General features: G+C 40.6%; 1 protein-coding gene across 2 annotated transcripts; it reads left to right on the top strand.

Moving 5' to 3' along the window:
- The first annotated feature begins 366 nt into the window (after window positions 1-366).
- On the top strand, window positions 367-21,046 carry LEO1 (LEO1 homolog, Paf1/RNA polymerase II complex component). 2 transcript variants are annotated; one of them, XM_019533571.1, is made up of 12 exons: window positions 367-470; window positions 1,786-2,460; window positions 2,979-3,083; window positions 5,274-5,368; window positions 6,968-7,113; window positions 9,125-9,209; window positions 9,612-9,706; window positions 10,019-10,153; window positions 10,696-10,831; window positions 12,725-12,911; window positions 13,278-13,375; window positions 20,775-21,046. In XM_019533571.1, exons 1-12 carry the CDS (start codon window positions 413-415, stop codon window positions 20,877-20,879), a joined length of 1,920 nt encoding a protein of 639 aa, XP_019389116.1. In that variant the 5' UTR covers window positions 367-412; the 3' UTR covers window positions 20,880-21,046. The 2 variants fall into 2 exon arrangements, with proteins under 2 accessions (XP_019389116.1, XP_019389117.1); XM_019533572.1 differs by having other exon boundaries at window positions 20,779-20,847.
- The last annotated feature ends 895 nt before the right edge of the window (window positions 21,047-21,941 follow it).

Raw genomic sequence — 21,941 nt, 5'->3', positions numbered from 1 at the left:
TGGTGTGTGCAGTGTCCTGGGTCGTGGCAGCTGAAGCATTTCTTTACACGGCTGGCACACCGGCATGAGGAAACGGTGACAGCGAGCCCCGTAGCCAGTTAAGGCTCCCCAAGAGCGACTGGGGCTTTGCCGCTAATGCATCGATTCCCCGCCTCAAAATCGTTGCTCATGTTGGGTACCGTCACTCATTGATCCCACTTCGTGCAAGGGTTGACATTATCGCGCCAATACGGTAACAGCAGCAAGCGCGACGACCGCGCGTGGGTGGGGTTTCCGGCCGCGCAGGCGCAGAACAGTTTGACTCGTCACGGGCCCCGTTCTGTTGACCTCTGACCCCCCCATCGCGAGGCGCCCACTGACGTCACTGAATGGCGCCGCTCAGCCCTTCCGGCGCAGGGGGCGGTGCGCGGCGATGGCGGACATGGAGGAGCTGTTCGGCAGCGACGCCGACTCGGAGCCGGAGCAGAAAGGTACCGCGCCGCTTGCTGTGCCCCGCTCCTGGGTGGTGGAGCCGGGTCTGTCCCGGTCGCGGGCTCCTTATGGCGGAGAGGAACCCCTTGCGCGAGATGTAATGCGGTGGAGAGGCCTGAGGTGCAGGGAGCCCTGGGCAGGGCGAGCCCGGCTTAGCATGTTTATTCAAACAAGTTGGCCCCTGTGCCTGGACTGCAGGTGCCGCCTGGGCTTCCCGGGTCGAGATGGGGGTGACTGAGGTTTTTCTTCCCCACTGAGCGAGGGGAGCACCTCTTTTTGCCCCTCGCCACCTGCACAAAACATCTTGAGCTCCTTCCCCTCTGCTTTAGTACAGGATCATTCCCTTGCTCTCCAGAGGTTTACAGCATCATGTCATGTTCAAGACATCAGCTCCAGATGAGCTACCACTGAAACGAGAGGTCTGCGCCGGGGATGAGCACTTCCTGGTGCATCAGTTCCCTGTACCACGTGTGTAGAAATGAGACTTTCTGAACGAGAATGTAGTTCTGAATAAACCTTTATTGACCTTATTCAGACAGGCTTATATTCAGAAAGAAAAAAATGTTGAGTTCCCTTCTTCATTTTTATATGAAAAAATAATTTATTGCTGTTAGCCTTATAACTTTTTTTATATAGACTTGAGATAATTCCAGCTTGTTAACAGAGTTCATATGTTACAACTGTCTTGAATAACTGAAGGCAAATGTCAAAAAAAAAAAATTAATGGCTACTGTCCATGTTGATTTTTCCACCAATTTAATTTTTTATGTTTGCAAAGTCTCATGAATATTGTTTTTGGGTATTTTTCAAAACAACTGTCCATTTTTCCCTTTGCTAAAAACAATGGAACAGCCTCTCATCCCTCATGAGTATTTCTATTCTAACTAGCCTGTTTGTATGAATGTCATGGGTGGTTAATTGGATTTGGAAACCATTTCAGTTTTAAATTCCCATAATGTCGTCCACAAAATACCATAGTTTTTACTCTTTAGTAAAGGTATTAATTTAAAAAAATGTCATGTAATTTCTAATGAACATATGTGTCCTCACTCCATGTGAATGTCTGATCTTCCTCTGACTCCTCATGTGGCAGTTCAGACTCTTGTCATTTTAGGTTACACTTGTTTTGTTGTCTGTTTCTTTAGCTGTTTGCTTATCCCATTCCTGGGTGTTTTACTTTGATAATTTTAGATAACTCTCCTCTCGTGTCCATTTTTCTTCTCCAGTCTGTAAATAAAACAATTTTTTCAGTGTTTCCTCATAAGGAAGCCTTTTCCCAACCTTCTTAATAAGTGGCTGATACTTGTTTTGCAGATTCCGACTCTGGATCTGACTCTGATTCTGATCAGGAAAATGCTGGCTCTGGCAGTAACGCTTCTGGAAGTGAGAGTGATGGGGATGATGACAGAGAGGCAGTAAAGCCCAGTAATAAAGAGCTCTTTGGAGATGACAGTGAGGATGAAGCAGCATCCCACCATACAGGTAGTGACAACCAGTCTGAAAGATCATACAATCACTCCGAAGCTTCAGGGCACTCTGAGCATGAAGACAATGACCAGTCAGACTTAGATCAGCACAGCGGCTCAGATGTTGGCCATGATGATGATGACGATGACCAAGGACATGGGTCAGAAGAAGGTAGCCATCGCTCAGAGGCGGATGGATCTGAAAAAGCACATTCAGAGGATGAAAAGTGGGGCAAGGAAGACAAAAGTGATCAGTCAGATGATGATGATAAGCTACAGAACTCTGACGATGAAGAAAGACCACAAAACTCTGACGAGGAAGAGAAGGTGCAGAACTCTGATGACGATGAAAGGCCTCAGGTGTCTGATGATGAGGAGAGGCTACAGAACTCTGATGAAGAGAAAATGCAGAACTCTGACGATGAGGAGAGGCCACAGATGTCTGATGAGGAGAAGATGCAGAACTCAGATGATGACGAACGACCTCAACATTCAGATGAGGAAGAACAGGAACGTAAATCTGGTAGGACTGGATACTCTGCTAACAGCTTGATAAATGTCATCATTATCATTAGCTTGTCTGAGCCTATCCCAACCATGCAGTTGGTCCAATAAAGATATCACCCACAAAAAACCTTGCCCCTTACATGGTTCCTGGACTATTGTGGCTACAACATCATTATCCATGATGTTGTAATAGTCTCAGTTGATGAGACTACTAATGAAGATGCTGAATAGTTCTTTCTTGATGATATATTCTAGTGCCTTTCCATGAACAGAATCCAGTTAAGACTCTTTATTCCAGTGCAGTGACTGTCATTATTACAGTGATGACCATGAGTCATGTTGACAGCTCCCTAACCACATTGTTTTTGTTGTCCTGGCTTGAAATAATTCGCATTTGAATATAATACCAAATTTTAATTTATTTATTCTTTGTGTGAGTCAACTTCAGCCAATCCACAGATTTGTATTAATGAAAGAGGGAGAGAGACAGAGTCCAGTTTTTAATTTGATGAGTTTGCGCATTTCCTTTGATAGAATCTGCAAGAGGCAGTGACAGCGAAGATGAAATTTTACGCATGAAGCGCAAGAAACGAATCGCATCAGATTCAGAAATGGAGAGTGATGCAGAAGGACAGAAAGGTAACCATCGATATTTTGTTAAAATGCTTCTACCTTATCTAACATTAGGCATGTACCACAAATCTACCTACAAACTCTAGGATGCATAATGTTTGGAGCAAACTCAGGATTGGGCTATCTGGAACATAGTAGGCTGTTTTGACCAAGATATACCACTAGAGCTGTGTTGGGGAAACTTGCACAACAGTTCCAAGAGTCGTCTAGCCAGTGCTATCATCCTCTCAATTTTCTCAGCAACAAATTGAACTAAAGGGCAATGTGGTGCCTATCTTTAAGAAAGGGAGGAAAGTGGATCTGGCAAACTACAGGCCCAACAGCCTGACCTCTATCCTGGGGAAGGTCTTAGAAAAAATCATCAAGGCAGCCATCCTCAATAGACTGGCCGATGGCAACACCCTGAGGGACAGCCAGCATGGGTTTGTTGTGGGTAGGTTGTGCTTGACCAATCTCATTTCCTTTTACGACCAGGTGACCTATTACCTGGACAAGGGGGGAGAGATTGATGTCATATATCTTGACTTCAAAAAATCCTTTGATCTGGTATCCCATGATCACGTCTTGGTGAAACTAGCCATCTGTGGCCTTGGGTCGACCATGATCCACTGGCAGGGGAATTGGCTCCGGGGTCAGACCGAGAGGGTGGTAGTTGACAGAAGTCAGTCGTCATGGTGCCCTGTGACCAGTGGGGTCCCTCAAAGCTCTGTCCTTGGAACTATTTTGTTCAACCTCTTCATTAATGATGTGGACATTGGAGTCAGAAGCGGACTGGTCAAGTTCACCGATGATACTAGACTTTGGGTAAAGCATCCGCACCTGAGGATGGGGGTAATCCAAGCTGACCTTGACAGGCTCAGTAAATGGGCGGACGAGACCCTGATGGTATTTAACACCGAAAAATGCAAGGTTCTCCACCTTGGGAGGAAAAACCTGCAGCATGTTTATAGGCTTGGCAGTGCTATGCTGACTAGCACTACGGGTGAGAGCGATTTGGGAGTCAGGATTGACCACAAGATAAACATGAGCCTTCAATGTGATGCTGCAGCCAGTAAAGTGAGCAAAGCGCTGGCTTGCATCCATAGATGCTTCTCAAGCAAATCCCAGGACATCATTCTCCTGTTGTACTCGGCCTTGGTGAGGTCGCAGCTGGAGTACTGTGTCCAGTTTTGGGCTCCACAATTCAAAAAGGATGTGGAGAAGCTTGAGAGGGTAAAGAGGGAAGGCCACGCACATGGTCAGAGGTCAGGAAAACAGACCTTATGGCAAGAGGCTGAGAGCCACGGGACTTTTCAGCCTGGAAAAGCGCAGGCTCAGGGGCAACCTGATGACTACCTATAAGTTTATAAGGGGTGTTCACCAGGACCTGGGGGAACGATTGTTCACCAGAGTGCCCCAAGGGATGACAAAGTCAAACAGTTATAAACTCCTGCAAGACCATTTCAGGCTGGACATAAGGAAGAACTTTACTGTCCAAGCCCCCAAGGTCTGGAATGGCCTGCTGACAGAGGTGGGTCAAGTACCTACTTTGAACACCTTCAAGAGAAACCTGGATGTTTTTCTTGCTGGGATCCTGTGACCCCAACAGACTTCCTGCCCCTGGGGCAGGAGGCTGGACTTGATGATCTTCCAAGGTCCTTTCCAGCCCTAATGTCTCTGAAGTTTTCAGATGTGACAACTCTGATGTCAGTATATCTTGACATCTTGCTGAAAGCTTTTGGATTTACTGCATCTTAATTAATTATAAGGTCTTGAAGGTCTTTGTACATTGTTACCAGCCACTTTTAACTGGAAGAGGTGGAAACACTGAATATTTTGAGACACTGTCTTTTCCCAAACTGTTAATCAGTTCAGTTTGTGTTAACAAAAAGATCTGAACCATATGGCCAAAAAGCTGTCCGTCTTGAGTTGATCAGCTCTTGGCTTCTGTCTCAGTTTTCGTGTTGTCTGAGTCATTCCAAGATAAATGTTCCCTGAGTTTTGATAATTTTTTTAAGTCGGGGGTTGGGCTGGAGGAATGAGTTTTTGTAGGGGAAGAGGGAAATCAGCTTTTCAAGCTACCTTTTTTAATTAAAAAATATACCCCTTTTCTCCCCTTTCTATGTCACTTTTAGTGGTTCCATAGATTATTTTGAGGCGTAGGTTTGAAATCTCTTCCCTTTTTCCACATATATGAAAATACATATTCTGTTCCAGATCATACAGATGTCATGGATCTCTTTGGCGGTGCAGATGATATTTCTTCTGGGAGTGATGGGGAAGACAAGCCACCAACTCCAGGACAGCCCATTGTAAGTAGATTTCTCCTCCTGGCTCACTGACTTAATCAAGAGTTTTAAAACATGGAAAACTAAATTTCAGGACACTAACAAAAAAAGACTGAAAGGGTTTAATAAGAATTCTTTTGTGATATTGCCCAAGGTGAAAGATATATTAACAGTTTGTTTTTTATATGTATATTTATGACGCCATGGCTAGGTTCATTTCCCTGTTTTCTGTGTTATGATGCTTGTAAAATCTGACTACTTACTTCTATTTATGTAACCAAGTAAGATATCAACAACAGTTATGTTATCATACTTCTAGGGTATTTTTCTTTTGGGACTAGGTTTAAAGACCTTTTACATCTAGGTGCCAGTTTTAAGCCAGATAAAATTAGTATCCTTTACTTGCTTATCAGCGTTCAGTAGTAAACTAATCATATGCATCAGTTGACATCTTATTCCATACTTCTTCTGGCATCTTGAATTAAGCAATTTCAATCATGAATATTAAGATGGTATTCTTAAGTACAAGAGCTGATAATTTTGTCCATGTAGTGTATACTTTCAACAGCAGATATTATAAGTGGTAGGGGTGCACTGATAGAGATTTTTGGGGCTGATGCCAATAGCTGATATTTGAAGAGGTATATCGGCTGACATCGATCTGATTTCCAATACAGCATGGAGAGCTGCTTCCAGCTGGTAAGTCCAGTGTGGTAGGTGTTGGGGGGGGGGGCAGATCAATGCCCCCTGTGGTGAGGGAAGGACTGGAGGGGGTGGAGCTACGGCTCATGGAGGAAGGTGGCTTCTGCCACTGCTTGCACCCCAGGAGGGCACCAGGGCGGGGGGCATGTGACCCCCCCCAGATCTGCATGGGGTGGGGCAGGGCTCTTGGCAAGGGCTGGGCTTGGAGTGGGCACCAGCAGTGCTGGGAGGATGCTGCATCCACCCCAAATTTTGCTGCCACTCCACTGCCAGCTGCCTGGCACAGCCCCAGCTCAATGCCTTGCCTCCACCCATGTGCCGGGAAAAAGCTGGGACTAAGCCAAGCGGCTGGTGGCACTGGGAGCAGAGCAGCGAAATTTGGGGTGGATGCAGCATCCTTCCAGCATCATCAGCGCCTGCTCCGAGCCCAGCGCCTGCCAAGAAGAGCCCCGTGCAGATCCAAGGGGGCACATGCCTTGCCCCCAACCCTGCTGCCCTTCCGGGGTGCCAGAGCTACACCACCTCCACCCCCCGCCTCTGCCCCCTCCTTTATGGCAGAGGAAACTGATCTGCTTCTCCATGGCCCTTCTCCCCCCACTCCCTGTCCACCACGCTGGCTGGAGGCAGCTCTCCACACTGCCGGCTGTGCTCCTTGCTGCCTGAATGCTGTAGTGCGGCTGCGTGCAGCGTGGGCATTTATTGGCTGAATCGTCAGCTCCATTGGGCCAATATCTGATACAGCCACTTTTCTTTATAGTGGTACTGATTTGATATCGGACCAGTGTATCAGTGCACTTCTAATAACCAAGTGTCAAAACATAAAGTAAAAAAGGTCAGTGGAATAACTGGGACCACCTGAAAGGCTCTTTCACCCTTTTCAATAATTTAGTCTCAATATCGGTTTGCTACTCTGTCCTCTAGGATGAGAATGGGTTGAATCAGGACCAGCAGGAAGAAGAACCTATTCCAGAGACTAGAATAGAAGTAGAAATACCAAAAGTCAACACAGACTTAGGAAACGATTTATATTTTGTGAAGCTGCCCAACTTCCTCAGCGTGGAGCCCAGGTAATACCATGATCAAATCTATGATGCGTGTAATTTAATAGAATGTTTAGTGTTTTTCTCTCTTGATTTTATTCAGTGAAATGCTTTGATTATATTAATACATTTTAAACACTGTGTATACATTGATATCTATCAAATATTCAAATTATTTAGTTGAATTTAAATTTACTTTGTCAAGGTTCATGGTATAAAATACACGCAACTGCTTTTAATTCTTCTTACTAGTTTGACTTTGTAAATTTTCCATTCTTAGCCAGGTTAGCCTACACTCACCTTTGTTGCACGGAACCACCAATTTTCCTGAGCTTGAAATTCAGCTCAAACGTGTGACTGTGTTGTGTTTGACAGGTGCCTAGCAGCATTTCCCCTAAATTATAGTTGTTCTGCCCTTCTGCAGGACTGCTTTTCTTTTATGTGAAGGATGATGATAATTTCATCATGAATAGCGGACCATATATTGTAAAACCAAATCATCTTGCCTTGAGATTTAATTCAGAATACACAGCTTATCTTGGAAAATTGACTGCTTCCTAAATCCAGAAAATCTGTTTTAATAGCTTTAAAATTGTGTATGTCTTTTTCTCAGTGGGTAACCAATGCAAATACTTGTGATGCAACTTTTATTTTAAATATACCGTGTTGAATGAAAAAGGTAAGTGTATGCAGTCCACCATTAACTACACAAAGCAATGCAGTTTATGTAATTGTTGAAAAAAGTAATAGAACTGTGTGCATTATTTGCACATTTCTACTATGTATCCTCACCAAATGTTAATCTTAAAAGTGCAATAAATAAACGCATTAGCAGAGTAGTATTTTCATGAGTTTGTGGCATATTAAAGACTACTTTAGGTCACAACCAATTGAATCCTAAGCCTAGCTTTCATGTTTATTCAGAGTTTGAGGCTTAATTTTCTAATGTTTTATAAGCCCCTTAATCCATCTAAATGTAAGAAGATATTAAAATGCATTTTTTGAATACTGAAAATACTATGTTGGATTTTAGAATAAGCTTGACTCTCTTTTTTTCTTTTTACCTGTTTGAAAAAGGAACATTTTTCTTGCATTTAAGCCAGAAGCTGTATATTAAAGTAGTTCAGTGTGATTGATTGTTTTCATAATACTGGCCATATAATTTCAAAATGTATAATTACTTTTCTATGATTTAGTGAGGTCTGGCTTCAAACTTCCTGTCAGTCTTTGAGAAAAAATGGTTACAAATATCTAACTTTTTCCAAATATTTTTCTCACGTAAGGCTTACTGGCCCTTTTAGAGAAATGTCCATTGTCTTGCTAATTCTGTACTAATGTTCCTGCTATGCTTTAGTCAGATAGTTCTCCTACTTGTTCATGCTACAGATCTCTTCAAAAGTGAGCTCCTCTCTTGGTTCTCACAGTTGTGGTCTGTGGATGATAAAGCATGATTTATAATCTAGTAACTTAACACTGAGAAGATGAAGCTCTGATTCGTGTATCTCTGTGGGTCAGGATGTGCTGATATCTAAAGTCTACAGCCAGTTGTTCTAGTGCTCTGCAGTAATTGGTAGCTTCCTCAACCAGTAGACAAGAACAAGTGACAACAGCTAGTCTTTTGCTGCTTCTGTTTTCAAACACCCAAACATTCTCATTGTAGAACTTCCAGCACTGTAACCTAGCTACTTCATAAGGTATCTGTCTCATACTGGTACTGGATCAGTCAGAATATATTAGCTCGTAGACTGAAGCCTCACCTCTTCTCTACCAGACTGATGTTAAGAAGGAGAGTCACACATTTGAGGTATCTATCCAGAATCATTTAGCTAATGAGGGAGACTATGCTAGGTTTCCTGTGATGTGAAACTAATCCTGGTTTCATGCATGGCTATTGAAATGTATACATATCATACCGTGAAGTCTACTGTTGTGTGTTCAATATATAATTTAATCCAAAATTGGCATTTTGTAACTCCAGAATATTCTGGACTCATTTTTAGAAAACTGAATAAAGAATATATTGTATGATTTATTACAGACCTTTTGATCCTCAGTATTATGAGGATGAATTTGAAGATGAAGAGATGCTTGATGAAGAAGGTAGAACCAGATTAAAACTGAAGGTATAACTTCAATTTTTTCTTTCTCCATGTCATCCTCTTGGGTTCTTTCAAACTGTTATGTGAAACAAACTGGAGGTGACGGTGTGAGTTCTGCTTCTTCATCGTTATCACCTGTCTCCTGCTCTACATCTACATTTATTTTAAGATGTAAACAACCTCATTACTGAAGTTTTGATGGGAGTTTCTCAGCTGTTGTATACAATATTTAGCTTCTGCACATAGGAACAATGGGGGAGAGTTGTAGCTGTTTACCATGGACACAAAGCAAAATCAGTTAGATATGGAAATATTCCTTCACAAGACCATCTTTTTTCCCCCTTTCTCTCTTTCTTTTCTCTCTCTAACAGTATTTCTTAAGGTAGGGATAGATTTTATTTGCTTATATACTTTCTCTTCTAACAGGTAGAAAACACCATACGTTGGCGAATGCGACGAGATGAAGAGGGAAATGAGATTCGAGAAAGCAATGCCCGGATAGTCAAGTGGTCAGATGGAAGGTTAGCTTAAACTTTCTGCTAGTGCTAAAATGTGTTTTTGGTTTTTTTTAGTAGGAACTTTTAGTTAATTATCCTTGCACATAGAAACAAGAGGTGGATACAGCTTGAAGGTAGCTGTGCAAAGTGGTAATGACTCTTAGTTCCAACTCTGAGACTGTACTGCTCTATTCTAGTTTGGATTGAAATATAACTCTTGACTATGTACAAGAAAAAAAATGGGGAATGAGAAGGTTTTGTTCCTCTACAAAGAGGTTAACAGAAAAATACAGTAATTAATATTATAATGAGTGGTGTGTGAATCTTTTTTTTCAGCATGTCACTACATTTAGGCAATGAAGTCTTTGATGTGTACAAGGCACCACTACAGGGAGATCATAACCATCTGTTCATCAGACAAGGAACTGGTCTGCAGGGTCAGGCTGTGTTCAAGACTAAATTAACCTTCAGGTAAGCACATAGTTAGCATATAGGGTGATAATGATAGTATCATGATTTAGTATGGAATCATTGTAATTGAAACCATCTGTTTAGACATTAGGAGGTGCTGATGAGTCTGAAGTAGTAGATTGCTGGTTTTCTTTTACTGCATTTGCATTCAGTAGGTTCTCAAAAACTTGTTTTATTCTTAAGGAATACTCTGTTCCTTGAAAGTAAGGCTGGTGTCACTGTATACATCCTAGGTGTAACATAATCATCAATTCTATAGACATCCTTCAGTCCTGACCACTGGGTTCAGGAGCTGAGTACCACTGAAAAGAGAGGGTGACTTTTTTATCAGCTTGTTTGAGTTCTTCACATGTCTGAAGATCAAAGTTAACATGCAGATAACACTGGAACCATAAAGTGTGTTTCTCTTGGAAAATGACGTTACAGTGCTATCTTGCTTGCAGTGTTTTCACAATTCTGTGTGTAGTCATGGCTATAAATGTCTCTAGAAAGCTGAGGTATCCTTGTGAGAGGGGTTCATCCTATAATGATTTTTCCAACAGACCTCACTCAACGGACAGTGCTACCCACAGGAAAATGACTTTGTCACTTGCAGATAGATGTTCAAAGACTCAGAAAATTCGTATCTTACCAATGGCTGGTCGTGATCCAGAGTCTCAACGCACAGAAATGATTAAGGTATTGTCACCAAGCACTTGCTTATTCTGTTGAGCTAAACTAAGAACTATAATGGCAAATGATGGAGGATCTGTGTGTCTTTAGTGGCCCTTTAAAAAAAATTAATATAGTCTCTGACATTTAAATCACAACAGTATATTCCCTCAGTGTCCTTTTTTATGCTTCTAGGCTAGGAGCAAGTACAGTGTTTGGCTTGCCCACTTAAGAGGAGATCTATTAAGAATATAGTGCACCTAGAAAAGGAGGGATTTCCACAATAAAAGGCTAAATTTAAAATGCATATTAAATATACACAATAAAGACCTTGGAAGTAAACGTTTGGAAAGTTGATTTTTAAGAAGACATCATTCAATTTGAAAATTGCTCTATTCTACAGCATTCCTGTAGTTGTGGTTCGGACTTTATACTTCATGCCTGTCTGGGTTATAAACATTAAACTTATACATTCAAAATTACATTCAGTAATACTACAGCGGGTGCCATGCCATTGTTTCATAGGACTTAGTTTTACAGGGCACTGATCCTGATTTAAGCTGTCCATGTGCTACTGTAATCTAATATTTAGGATAAATTGAGAACAATTCTAATAATATATCTCCTTTCTATTTGTACTACTCTCTATAGTAGACAAAGTATTGCTGTATTCTATCCCTTTTTTGGCAAAGATAGTAGTAAACTTCCAAGGCTTGGCCTTAATCTTTGTTCAAGCTGACTACATGTATGTTAAGTTGATTTGCATATGCAGATATACAGTAGCTAGTTGCATGAGTAGCATAGTTATACCTCTGGTTTATGGCTGAGTTAAAACTCAGGCCTGCCAATCCTGGAATGACCTGCAAAGGAGATGACCTTTTTCTATTCAGAGACTATAGTTTCCTCACAAAGTGTTGTGCTTGCTGTGCAACATGTATACCCAAGCGGAATTCCATAATTAGAGGAGGAGTCCGGCTTCCTCAGTTTCTTCCCTTCCATATTCTTTTTTTGTTTCAGTAGTGTTCATGCTTAGTCTTAAAGAAGATGGACTGATAGGTCACTGGAGTTTTGGAAAGCAACTCAGTCAGACTTCTTTAAATACAAAGCTGTGATTAATTTTTTAATTTTTTAATTTTTTTTTTTTGGAATGGGGTAGAGTTGGGGAAGGGTTGGAGACCTGTGTGGAAACAATTGCTACTTCAAGCAATGTTAACATAGCTTTTCTAATTAATTATAGCGTTATTAATGCAATCTAGAGAGTCAAAAGATACACTGGCATTCCTTAATGTATGTATGATATGGACATCAATTTTTGTTTTTTAAAAGTTATTCATTATGAACACCACTACAGTGCAACATAAAAAGCTGTGTCAGAGGAAACAGGGGAAAGCCTCCTTGGCACAATGGGATAAAGAAATACCAATGTGCTTGTTGCATTTGATCACTATAGGAGAGTTTAAAAAATACACAGCAATCTAGGAACAACAGATGTAAAGTTGGATTTTAAACTACATTTTGTTCTAGAATATTATGGAATTTTAAAGAAATGTAGGTTAGTTATAGGTGCAGTTTATATTTGTCACCTGAACTTAGAGAACATAACCAAAATTGATTTTGTCATCTCAGAACCTAAGCTTTCAATGCTGATCCTCATTTGTACAGAAAAGTGTAAGAAAACTCAAAAGAGCAAACACTTCAGCCAGCAGAATTTTCAGGATATTTAAAATATCTGTGTCTGCATCTTCATTGCCTTGTAACTTGCATAGACCTCACCCAGCACTACTGGGTAGAGTTTGGTAGAGTTAGATATCTGTTTTGCACTGGTATGATGACTGCACAAAGTGCAGTAAAGAACTATTTCTGTGTTTGTGTGTGTGTGTGTTCCTCATTGGGCCTTTGTATACTGCTTCTTATGGGCAGAAAGAAGAGGAAAGGTTAAGAGCTTCTATTCGCAGAGAGTCGCAGCAGCGAAGAATGCGAGAGAAGCAACACCAGCGTGGATTGAGTGCAAATTACTTGGAACCCGATCGCTATGATGAGGAAGATGAAGGAGACGAGGCGATCAGTCTGGCAGCTATTAAAAACCGCTATAAAGGTGGCATCAGAGGTAAAAGTAAAACCTGAATAACATGTTCACTATCAAACAAGCGCAACTTTTATTGTTGGGGCGTACTAATTTAACAGGGCAGACCTGATGTGAGGTTTCATAGGTTTTTTCCAACAAATAAGGAAAGAACATAGGGAGCTGTGTCAGTTTGAGTAATCTGTGTATTGTTCATCACAGATGTTGAGTGCGTCACAAATAGTATATAGTTTGTCACAAATAGTTTGTCACAGATGTTGAGAAATTTTGACACGTTTTAGAGGGAATAAAGGCAAATTGGGAGTTTTCAGTGACCCACAGTTCAAGAACTCTCGGAAGGCATTAGTGTGTGGCAGTCCCTATTTACCTTATTCATTTTTTCCATCTCAGAGGAACGAGCTAGGATCTATTCTTCAGACAGTGATGAGGGATCAGATGAAGACAGAACACAGAGACTGCTGAAGGCAAAGAAACTCACTAGTGATGAGGTGAGCAAAGCATTTTGTTCTGTGAGGAATATCAGTTTATTACCACGGAACAGTTTGTTTTTGAAACTGACTATTACTCTGAAAAATGACCCCTGCTCTTTACATGAATACCTTGCTGCGCCCCATTTATCCAGCTAAGATTTTATCAAATGAAATTTTTCAAGAGTTCGATTGAGACGCTTACGTGCTTTCCATAACAATCATTATTGTCTAACTCTTAAAGAGCTTTTTTTGCAGGGATCAAGAGTGCTTTTCAAAGATGTATCTTTTTTTGCTGTGTACAGATAGGAGAACTGAGGAACCAGGGGGTTGCCATGCTTTTTTGATCAAGGTTATACACTGAGCCAGTAACAGGCAATCTGTGTTCTTCCAACTTTGAGTCCCAGTTCAATGTTTCATCTACCAGGCATTCCTGTACTGCCTGTCCCTGTTTATGTCAACAGAGAGAGCCTGTTTCAAAGGCACTACTCACTTTTTGATGTTTTTTACATTGAAGAGTTAAATAGTAGTGTGAAGTTTAATGCATGGGTAATGGACATCATTCCATGGTCTTGGCCTGTACCATCCTGGACATTACAGCAAGAGGAGGAATACTGGCTGCAATATTGCTCCTCCTGTGTTTTTGTTTTTCCTTAGAATTGTTTCTAAGAACAGTTGCTGACTTTCATTTAGTTGGCTGCTACAGCAAAGCAAATCTGCATGTAACATCACATTTGTGCATGTTGTACCTTTAAACAGAACAGCTCCCTCTAATGTTGCATGCAAAGGAACAGTTTCTCTGGATTTAAAATGTTGGTTTTGGATTTAAACTCTTAATGTCCTGGCCCAGCAGCCTGTGCGTTATAGATCGCTGTACTGCCTTGCCCTTGTACCAATTATTCTGCTTCCCACCCTCACTCTGTGGTGAGAGAGAAAACATATAATCCATGTTTACCCAGCCTAATGTTTTCAAAGCTATTAGTTTTCAAAGCTGTTAGTGTATAAAGAGATGATACATTTGCTCTTGGCAGCTTGCTTTCCTTTTTCTGTCCTGTTTATGGCCATTATTTATGGAAAATCAAATGTCTTACTATATATGGAATCCATACAAGTTAAAATGGAAGGTTTATTAGGCCAGTGTAGCTTATGGAATATTCTCCAGGGCTTTGTACAATCTTGTTTTTAATTGAGTCCCTCTGAGGCTTCCACTTTTTCTCTTAGGAAATGATTTTTCTAATTAATTGTTTTAGCTGTTCAGCCTAAATTTCCACTGACTGAATTTCATCCCTTTGCTTCTTGTGATTCATTTTTTCTATGTCAATTTAAAAACAGTTAACTATTGTAGTGACTACAATATCAGCTCAGGTGTTCAGCTTCAAAGTTGGCACCAGGCTTTATAATAATCAAGTGTATTATATGCCTATACTGTGAAAAACATTCTACAGGAAAGATTAATCTTATTTCTCCTAAATTATTTGAATCTGCATATTGTGCACATGTGTAGTATGGGAGAGTAGGACTGGTCATCTAGTCAGTCCCACTACTCAAGGCAGGATCATCCCTGACTCAACCATCCCATCCGTCATGTTAACACCACTTCAAATATATTTGTGTTCCCGGTCTAGGTTAAAACTGGGATGGATGTTGGTTATGATTCTGTTCTGAATGTATGTTCTTAGAGCTGGGTGTTTATAGTATTAGTAGAGTAGTATTTATGTTAAATAATTACCAGGACTTGGGATACAGAGAAATAACTGCAAATAAAAGATTGGAAGCTGTGGTATGTATAAATATATATATGGTGTTTACTTTTAGATTTGCTGACTTTAAATTTGTGTTCTTGAAAGTTGAAGCACAATAATGTGTTACTTGTAATAGACCAGTGGAAGCCAGCCTTTTTCACAGGCATGCCACCCTTAGTGCTGTATCTCCCCAAGTGCCATTCTAATCCCCTTCCCCTGTCTACTTTGCTGCTCTGCTTTCTGTTCACTACCTTGTACTCTTTGCCCAATCTGCTGCCTATACCTATTCAGTTCTGCTGCATAGTGCTCACACAGGCTATCTGTGCCACTTATGGCGGCACACCTGCCACAAGGTTAGCCATCCCTGTTACAAATTAAGTATGTATGGACAGGTATTGGACTCTGCTGATATACCTACCTGCTTGATCTAAAATCTGTTCTCTTTTGAGCAAATGCTGCCAAATGTTTCTTCTGGGAATACCAATCTGATTTTTAATTGTGATTTTAATTGGGCTTTAGGATTTTTAGTTTTCTGAAGGAGAGGGACTACTGAGTTACTCACTGTGATGCTTTGAGCCACAGTCATCCTCCATTTTAAAACAATCTGAGTTAGGGCTACAGTTCACAACATGGCCACATGAGGGAGGTCAAACATTTTAAAGAAAAAAAGTTAACTTAGTAGCAATACATACTCTTGTATTAACACAGAAGAAAACATGGATGCACTTCTTTTTTATACAGTGTATAAAGAACTGCATTCATCCATAAAATGCAGTAAAACACTACTAATTTGCAAAAAGACCTTAGTTTTGCACATTGTGCAACTAATACAGATCCTGGTGTTTGTGACAGCTGGTCCTCAAAATGCAAAACTTGAAATGATTAAGAGGCAGATATTTGTTTATAAAAGGCATGTCATTTTCTCTTTACTGTAATATAAGGAAATTCTATTGTACAGGAAGGTGAGCATGTTGGGTAGTCTTTTTCAGTCTCTTTTGGTGTTTCTAATTCTAAACTAGGGGTTTCAGGTTTGAACATCTGAATGCTGTTCAGCAAAGCACTGATATGTAAAAAGTAGAGCAAAAAGAAGTTCTGATAGAATGTTCCAAGGCCGTGTTGAATTTTGTTGCTTCTTTAACTCCAGCTGAGGTTTATTGCTTTTTAAAAAATAAATTCAAAGAGGGCCCTCTTTTTCCCTCCCCCACACTGCCAAAGGGAAACCTATGCAGTGGGCACATAACCCCTGCTGCAAAGAAAGGGCATGGAAGTAGGGCTAGGCTGCGCAAATAGCTCAGGCTGCTCGCTACAAGCAGCTGTACTAGGGTCCAGATTCCCGGCCCACCTCGTTGCTGGCAGCAGTTGCACATGTGTCTCAGGGAGCATGGGGAAGGGGCCAGGGCTCTGCTGCCTCTAGCCCATTCCCTGCCATGTGCTCTGAGATGCACATGCGGTCACCACCACTGCAGAGCCTGGGCTGCTTGCAGCAGACAGCAGGCAGGCTGCAAACAGCTGAACCAGGGTCCAGAGCCAGGTCTGACTCTGCGGCAGCAGCAGCTGCACATGCACTTCAGGGCACATGAAGGGGCCCCAGGCCCCTGCCCCGCCATGCACCCTGATACACAGATGCAGCCACTGCCACATATCTGGGCTGGGGAGCTGGACCCTTCTGGCTTCCTGCCACACCTGGCCCTGGCTTTGGGCAGCTGCTGCCTGCCACAGAGCCCAGGCTGCTTGCAGCAGAGCTTGCAGCCTCCCTGCCTCCTGCTGCAAGCAGCCTGGGCTCTATGGCTGGCAGCAGCCACCCAGAGCTTGGGGCTGCTGTGGTGGGCCGAAGAAAATGGCCTTACATGCCATGCTCTGGCATATGTGTTGGGGGGTCGCTGACCCCTGTGCCGTGAGATGATGACTTGAACTAAAACAAATTCTTTCCACTAACTTAAATGCCAGCTTATTGGTTTTGTATTGGGGCACTAACAAATTGGAAATCTAGTCTTAACAATATACTATTTTGTTGTCCAGAAATGGCTGATTCAATTGCAGATACAAAACATAACAACACAACTGAGTACCAGGATAAATGAGATGGGAAATTCTTATGGTTTTCTGGTGGGGTAAATTAGGAAACATTTGGAAGATGTGTTAGACAGCTTGACTACTCAGAATTGTATTTTTTCCAATTGTAATATTAAAGAATGTATTTAATTTGTTCGAATGTATTTAATTTGTTCACATAAATCCAGCTTTTGTTCTCAGCACTTCCGCACTCTAGATTTTCACATACAATGCAAATAATACAATAGCACATTGCAAAGACTGCATCTTTAAATAGACTCTAATTGAATATAGTACCTTAAAGTTCTAAAAGGTAGAAATGCTTATCCCCATTCCAGCTAAACCCACTGATCAAAAGCTTTCACTGAAATATGAAAACTAATCCTGATTCAGGTTTCAAAGTCTACTTTTATTTTAGGTTTGAAGCCTGGGTGTAACTAACCATGTTACTTAGGTCCAGTCTACACTGCAAAACCTACCAGGTTTTCTGTATTAAGTTAAAACAGTTATTCAACAACACTGATCACCAAAGGATTTGTATTGCTGTGTAAATGGGATAGTGATCAGGTTCCAGGTAATTTCTGGGGACTTCAAATACATTTGTGAATTTTGCTGGATCCCATTTACGCTGCAAGAGAGCCATATCAATATGGAAAGAAGAACAGTATTGCAACTGGATTGCCTTAGCATGGTTGACCTTGCACCTGAGATGAGATTCCTGTCCTATCCAGGGACTTGAGCCTAGGCTTGGCCTTCTCTGTACACAAGCTATACCAAATGAACTAAGGGATTTAGAAATGGATGCAGTTAATCAGTGCAGCTCCCTTGTGTGGATGGTCTTTTACCAGTTTGAGTGCTTTATGCTGATTTAGCTGAGGCTCACTTTTTTTTCTGACTTAAATAGATTAAGTCAGGAAAAAAAGGCCCTCTTAAACTCATTAGTCTTTCTGAGCAAAGGCACTGTGCCAGTTTGAACTGGTGTAACATTTGTTTGGTGAACAAAATCACTTCTCATGCCTTTACCGCTTTTTTGCACAACCCAAGCACGTCCAGTTTTACTACCAAATTAACTCACCTCAGTTTGAATGAGTTGAAACCCTTTTAAACAGCTGCCAGACAACCCACTAAAATTGTAATTCCCATAACTGAAATTAGGTGTGCAAATACACTCATTTTGACCCTACATGCAAGTTGCTTCTCACTGGTCCTTCAGGTAAAAGTCCTCCCATACCTTTAAGACAGTGATTTAGTGAAGACCCCCCAGGCTTTTTTCTCCCCCTCTCAAGTGTCTACCTCATGTTTGTAGTTGAAATGTAATACAAGGTTTGTTGACTGTCTAAACTTGGCCAAGCAACGCAGCCTGACAAGGAAAAGAACATCTACACTTGGGGCAGACTCCCTGCAGATTCTAAGAATGAATCGTGTACATCAGATTGCAGAAAAAATAATAACTTCTTTAACTCTTCTGAAATCTGTAATCAGCCCCCCAATTTTGATTCCTTATCCACTTTTTTTGATATCCTTATCCCTCCATTCCAATTAAAAGAATTGACTCTTCTGTCTGTCATTTAACAGACAAATTTTCAAAAATTGGGCACCTTTTTCTCCATGAACTTTGATTTCTATTTTTTATGGTTTCTGTATTCCTTATGCTTACAGATTTTAGTAGGTGCCTTTAATCTGGAACTTTATCAAAGGAATTATCAATTTTATGATCTTGGTGTTGTTATCTACTGTAACTATTTCCATTACAATGGTGGACAGAAAAAACCCTCTTCAATTCATGAAGCTTATACAGTCTTATTAGATTGTTATTGTATTGTGACTTGGCATTTCAATTTTTAGTAAATTAGAAATTCTAAGCAAGCTATTTTTGTAACAGCTGCCTCTGAGTTAGGTAAGTACAGTATTATCCCCTGTTTACAAATGGGAAAGCAAGCCTGGGAGTTCGCTCAGAGCCACAAAGAAAATCAGTCATAGGTGAGATTAGAAACTAGTATGGTCAGATTGCGCTTTTGAGGAAACATGGAATGTAGGAGTCATCTTAGCGTCAGCTGTCAGTTTAATTTCCTGAAAGAGCATTCTGGTTGTCTTTGCTGTCTTGATTTTTGTGAGAGTTTTTAAATTGCTTCAAGAAATTTAATTCATTCTGTCAACACATTTATTTTCTCGAGATATTCTTTTCTAGCAATTTATAATTGAAAAATTTAGCTGTATAAATATGTTTAGATGTGCTTTTCTGTTGTTTACTGGGCCAGTACTAAATTGGAATAGAAAGTAGTTTGCAACCCCATGTTGCTGAAGTCACCATTATGTTCCTATTTGTTATCTGCCAAAGATTCAAATATGACCATTTTAGTCTAACATAATTTCAGACCTAATTAAGTTTTTGTTCTCTGGCTGACTTAATGGCCTTAGAGAAAAACGTTTATACTGCCTTTTAACCTGCATTTCCATAGCAGTATTGGGGTGATAGTCACAGGATCTGGTAAAAATGGCTTTCCTTATAAAGCTGCAGAAATAGAGCAGTAACCTAGCAAAGAGCCTGTTCTCCACTTTTCAGTGGATATCAGAGATGCCAAGGTAAAACCATATGAAATATGTACGGTCCAGATAAACATGAACTTTACATTAGCATGTCTGTGCAACTTGCCAGCCATGCACAGAGGTTTTGATGGTGCTCTGTGCTCCCATCTATGGTAATCATGTCTACTTGTGACAGACTTTGCTCTGAATAAATGGGAAATCATTATTATAAAATCACTGATGGGGAAAGGCTTTCCTCCAAACAAGTCATTAGCTCATGTAGGCATTTAATGCAAGGGTCTATAAAATAAATGTCTGTGGGACTGCAGACATAGGTTTTGTCATTCGTATTGATAGCACTGCTTGAAGAAATATAAATTGGGGGCGGTGTTTAAAGTACAGTAATCGCATGTTAACATTCTTTTAGGTGCTGCTTTTGAACTTATGGGCTTAATTCTTAAATGCTGAAAATGAAATTGCACACATACCCTATGGCCATGTTATAGATCACTGTTTCTCAGCCCATGGGTCATGACCCAAAAATGGGTTGCAAGGATATATGAAAGGGTTGCAAACAAACTTTCAAGCGGATCAACAAACTTTAAAAATAGATTCTCCTTTAAAGGAGAAAAATGTGGGAAATTGTGGCTTTTCCCTCGCAGGCTGGCAGAGTTCCAGCCTGTGAGGGGCTACTTAGGACCCCAGTGCTCCACATACTGGGGGGGCTGAGGGTAGGGGACAGTAGGTTGGGAGTGGGGGATACTGCGTTGCGACTGGCCACCAACGTTTACAAATGGGTCCTGGTCTACAAAAGGTTGAAAACCACTGTTATAGGTAACCACTTTCACACCAGGGCTTAATTTGACCCAGCAAGTGGTATACTTCTATAACGGTCAGTGGAGTTGCACCTACATTATAATCTTTTGAGACTGGAAGAATGTATGTTAGGGGTGCAGAGTGGTATCACAAAAATTTAGGGTACTACAGAATAAAAAGTCTTGTATCTCAATACCAAAAAAGGGGATTTAACAGGACAAAATCATCATTTTTCTTGTTAGAAATACTTATTTGAACTTGAATTGTGGTGTGTGTGCTTTCAGGAAGGTGAGCCTTCTGGAAAGAGGAAAGCTGAGGATGATGACAAGGCAAATAAGAAGCACAAGAAATATGTGATCAGCGATGAGGAGGAGGAGGATGATGATTAATTGTCCTGAAGCGTGGAAGTTTTTTATATATATATATATATATATATATATATATACTGTACAGTTCTTTTACAGCAAAGATGTAAGTAAACATGAGGTTATTTTGATAAAGAAAACTCCCACTGAACTCTGTAGTTCTGGTGTGAATAAAGTTCTATCATATCCTTTAATGTATGGGTAAGTTTGTCAGCAGATACAGCGTCGGAGCATTTAGCCCCCTTTTTCCCTCTAGTACAGTACATTTCCACTTGTACAGTTTTGTGGTAACCAACTACTTTTATCAGTCTCATCCTTATTAATAGATTTATCAGGGATAATTACTGTGGTGATCATTTAAGATGCCTAAATGTTGCTAACCATTCCCTCGTCAAAAATAACATGACACAGCTTTCTGGCTGTTTTTGCATATATAGCTTTGCGAAATGTTAATATTGCTGTGCAATACTGGCTTTTCTGGGCATTCTTTTCTTACTGGACTATGGGCAGTAAATTACTATTCTGATAGGTTTTGATTAACTGAAAAACATTTCCAAGCAAGTATTCTGTGCCTAAGCAGTATTCTTCTATGAATGTGTAGGTCTGTAAGTTGGTTGGATTGAAACAAAAATCCTGTCTTCTGTTTGACAGCAAAAATCAACTCGCATGCCACACTGGAGAGGTCAGTGACAGAGGAAAAATACTATCTTTATTTCCTTGTAAATATCTGTCTGTCTCTTTTAGAGATCAGGGTGTTCGAACTTTGCAAGAGTCAAAATGCAAGAATATATACCAAACAAACAGTTTTGAAAATTATAGAGTCTTCGGGGTACTGGAAATTATAACTTGTGGTTGTTTTGTTTTCATAACTAGGGAAATATTGGAAGACAATGTCTTGAAAGAACTGAGGGATTTTTGTGTTGTTTTTTTTAGTTCATGACCTCTACATATCTTATCATTTGTTTGATTACACAATGTCAGTTATGGAGCCAGGCAAGGATACAAATAAAAGGAACATCTAAAATCTTCCTCACTTGAATTTTTTATAATTGGATACTTCAGAGTAGCTGCCTGACATCTAGTATA

The sequence above is a fragment of the Crocodylus porosus genome, unplaced genomic scaffold (assembly GCF_001723895.1).
Source record: "Crocodylus porosus isolate Cpor-Errol unplaced genomic scaffold, CroPor_comp1, whole genome shotgun sequence".
Classification (NCBI taxonomy): Eukaryota; Metazoa; Chordata; order Crocodylia; family Crocodylidae; genus Crocodylus; species Crocodylus porosus.
Note: the sequence above shows the minus strand (reverse complement) of the source record. Positions and strands in the feature narration are given on the sequence as shown.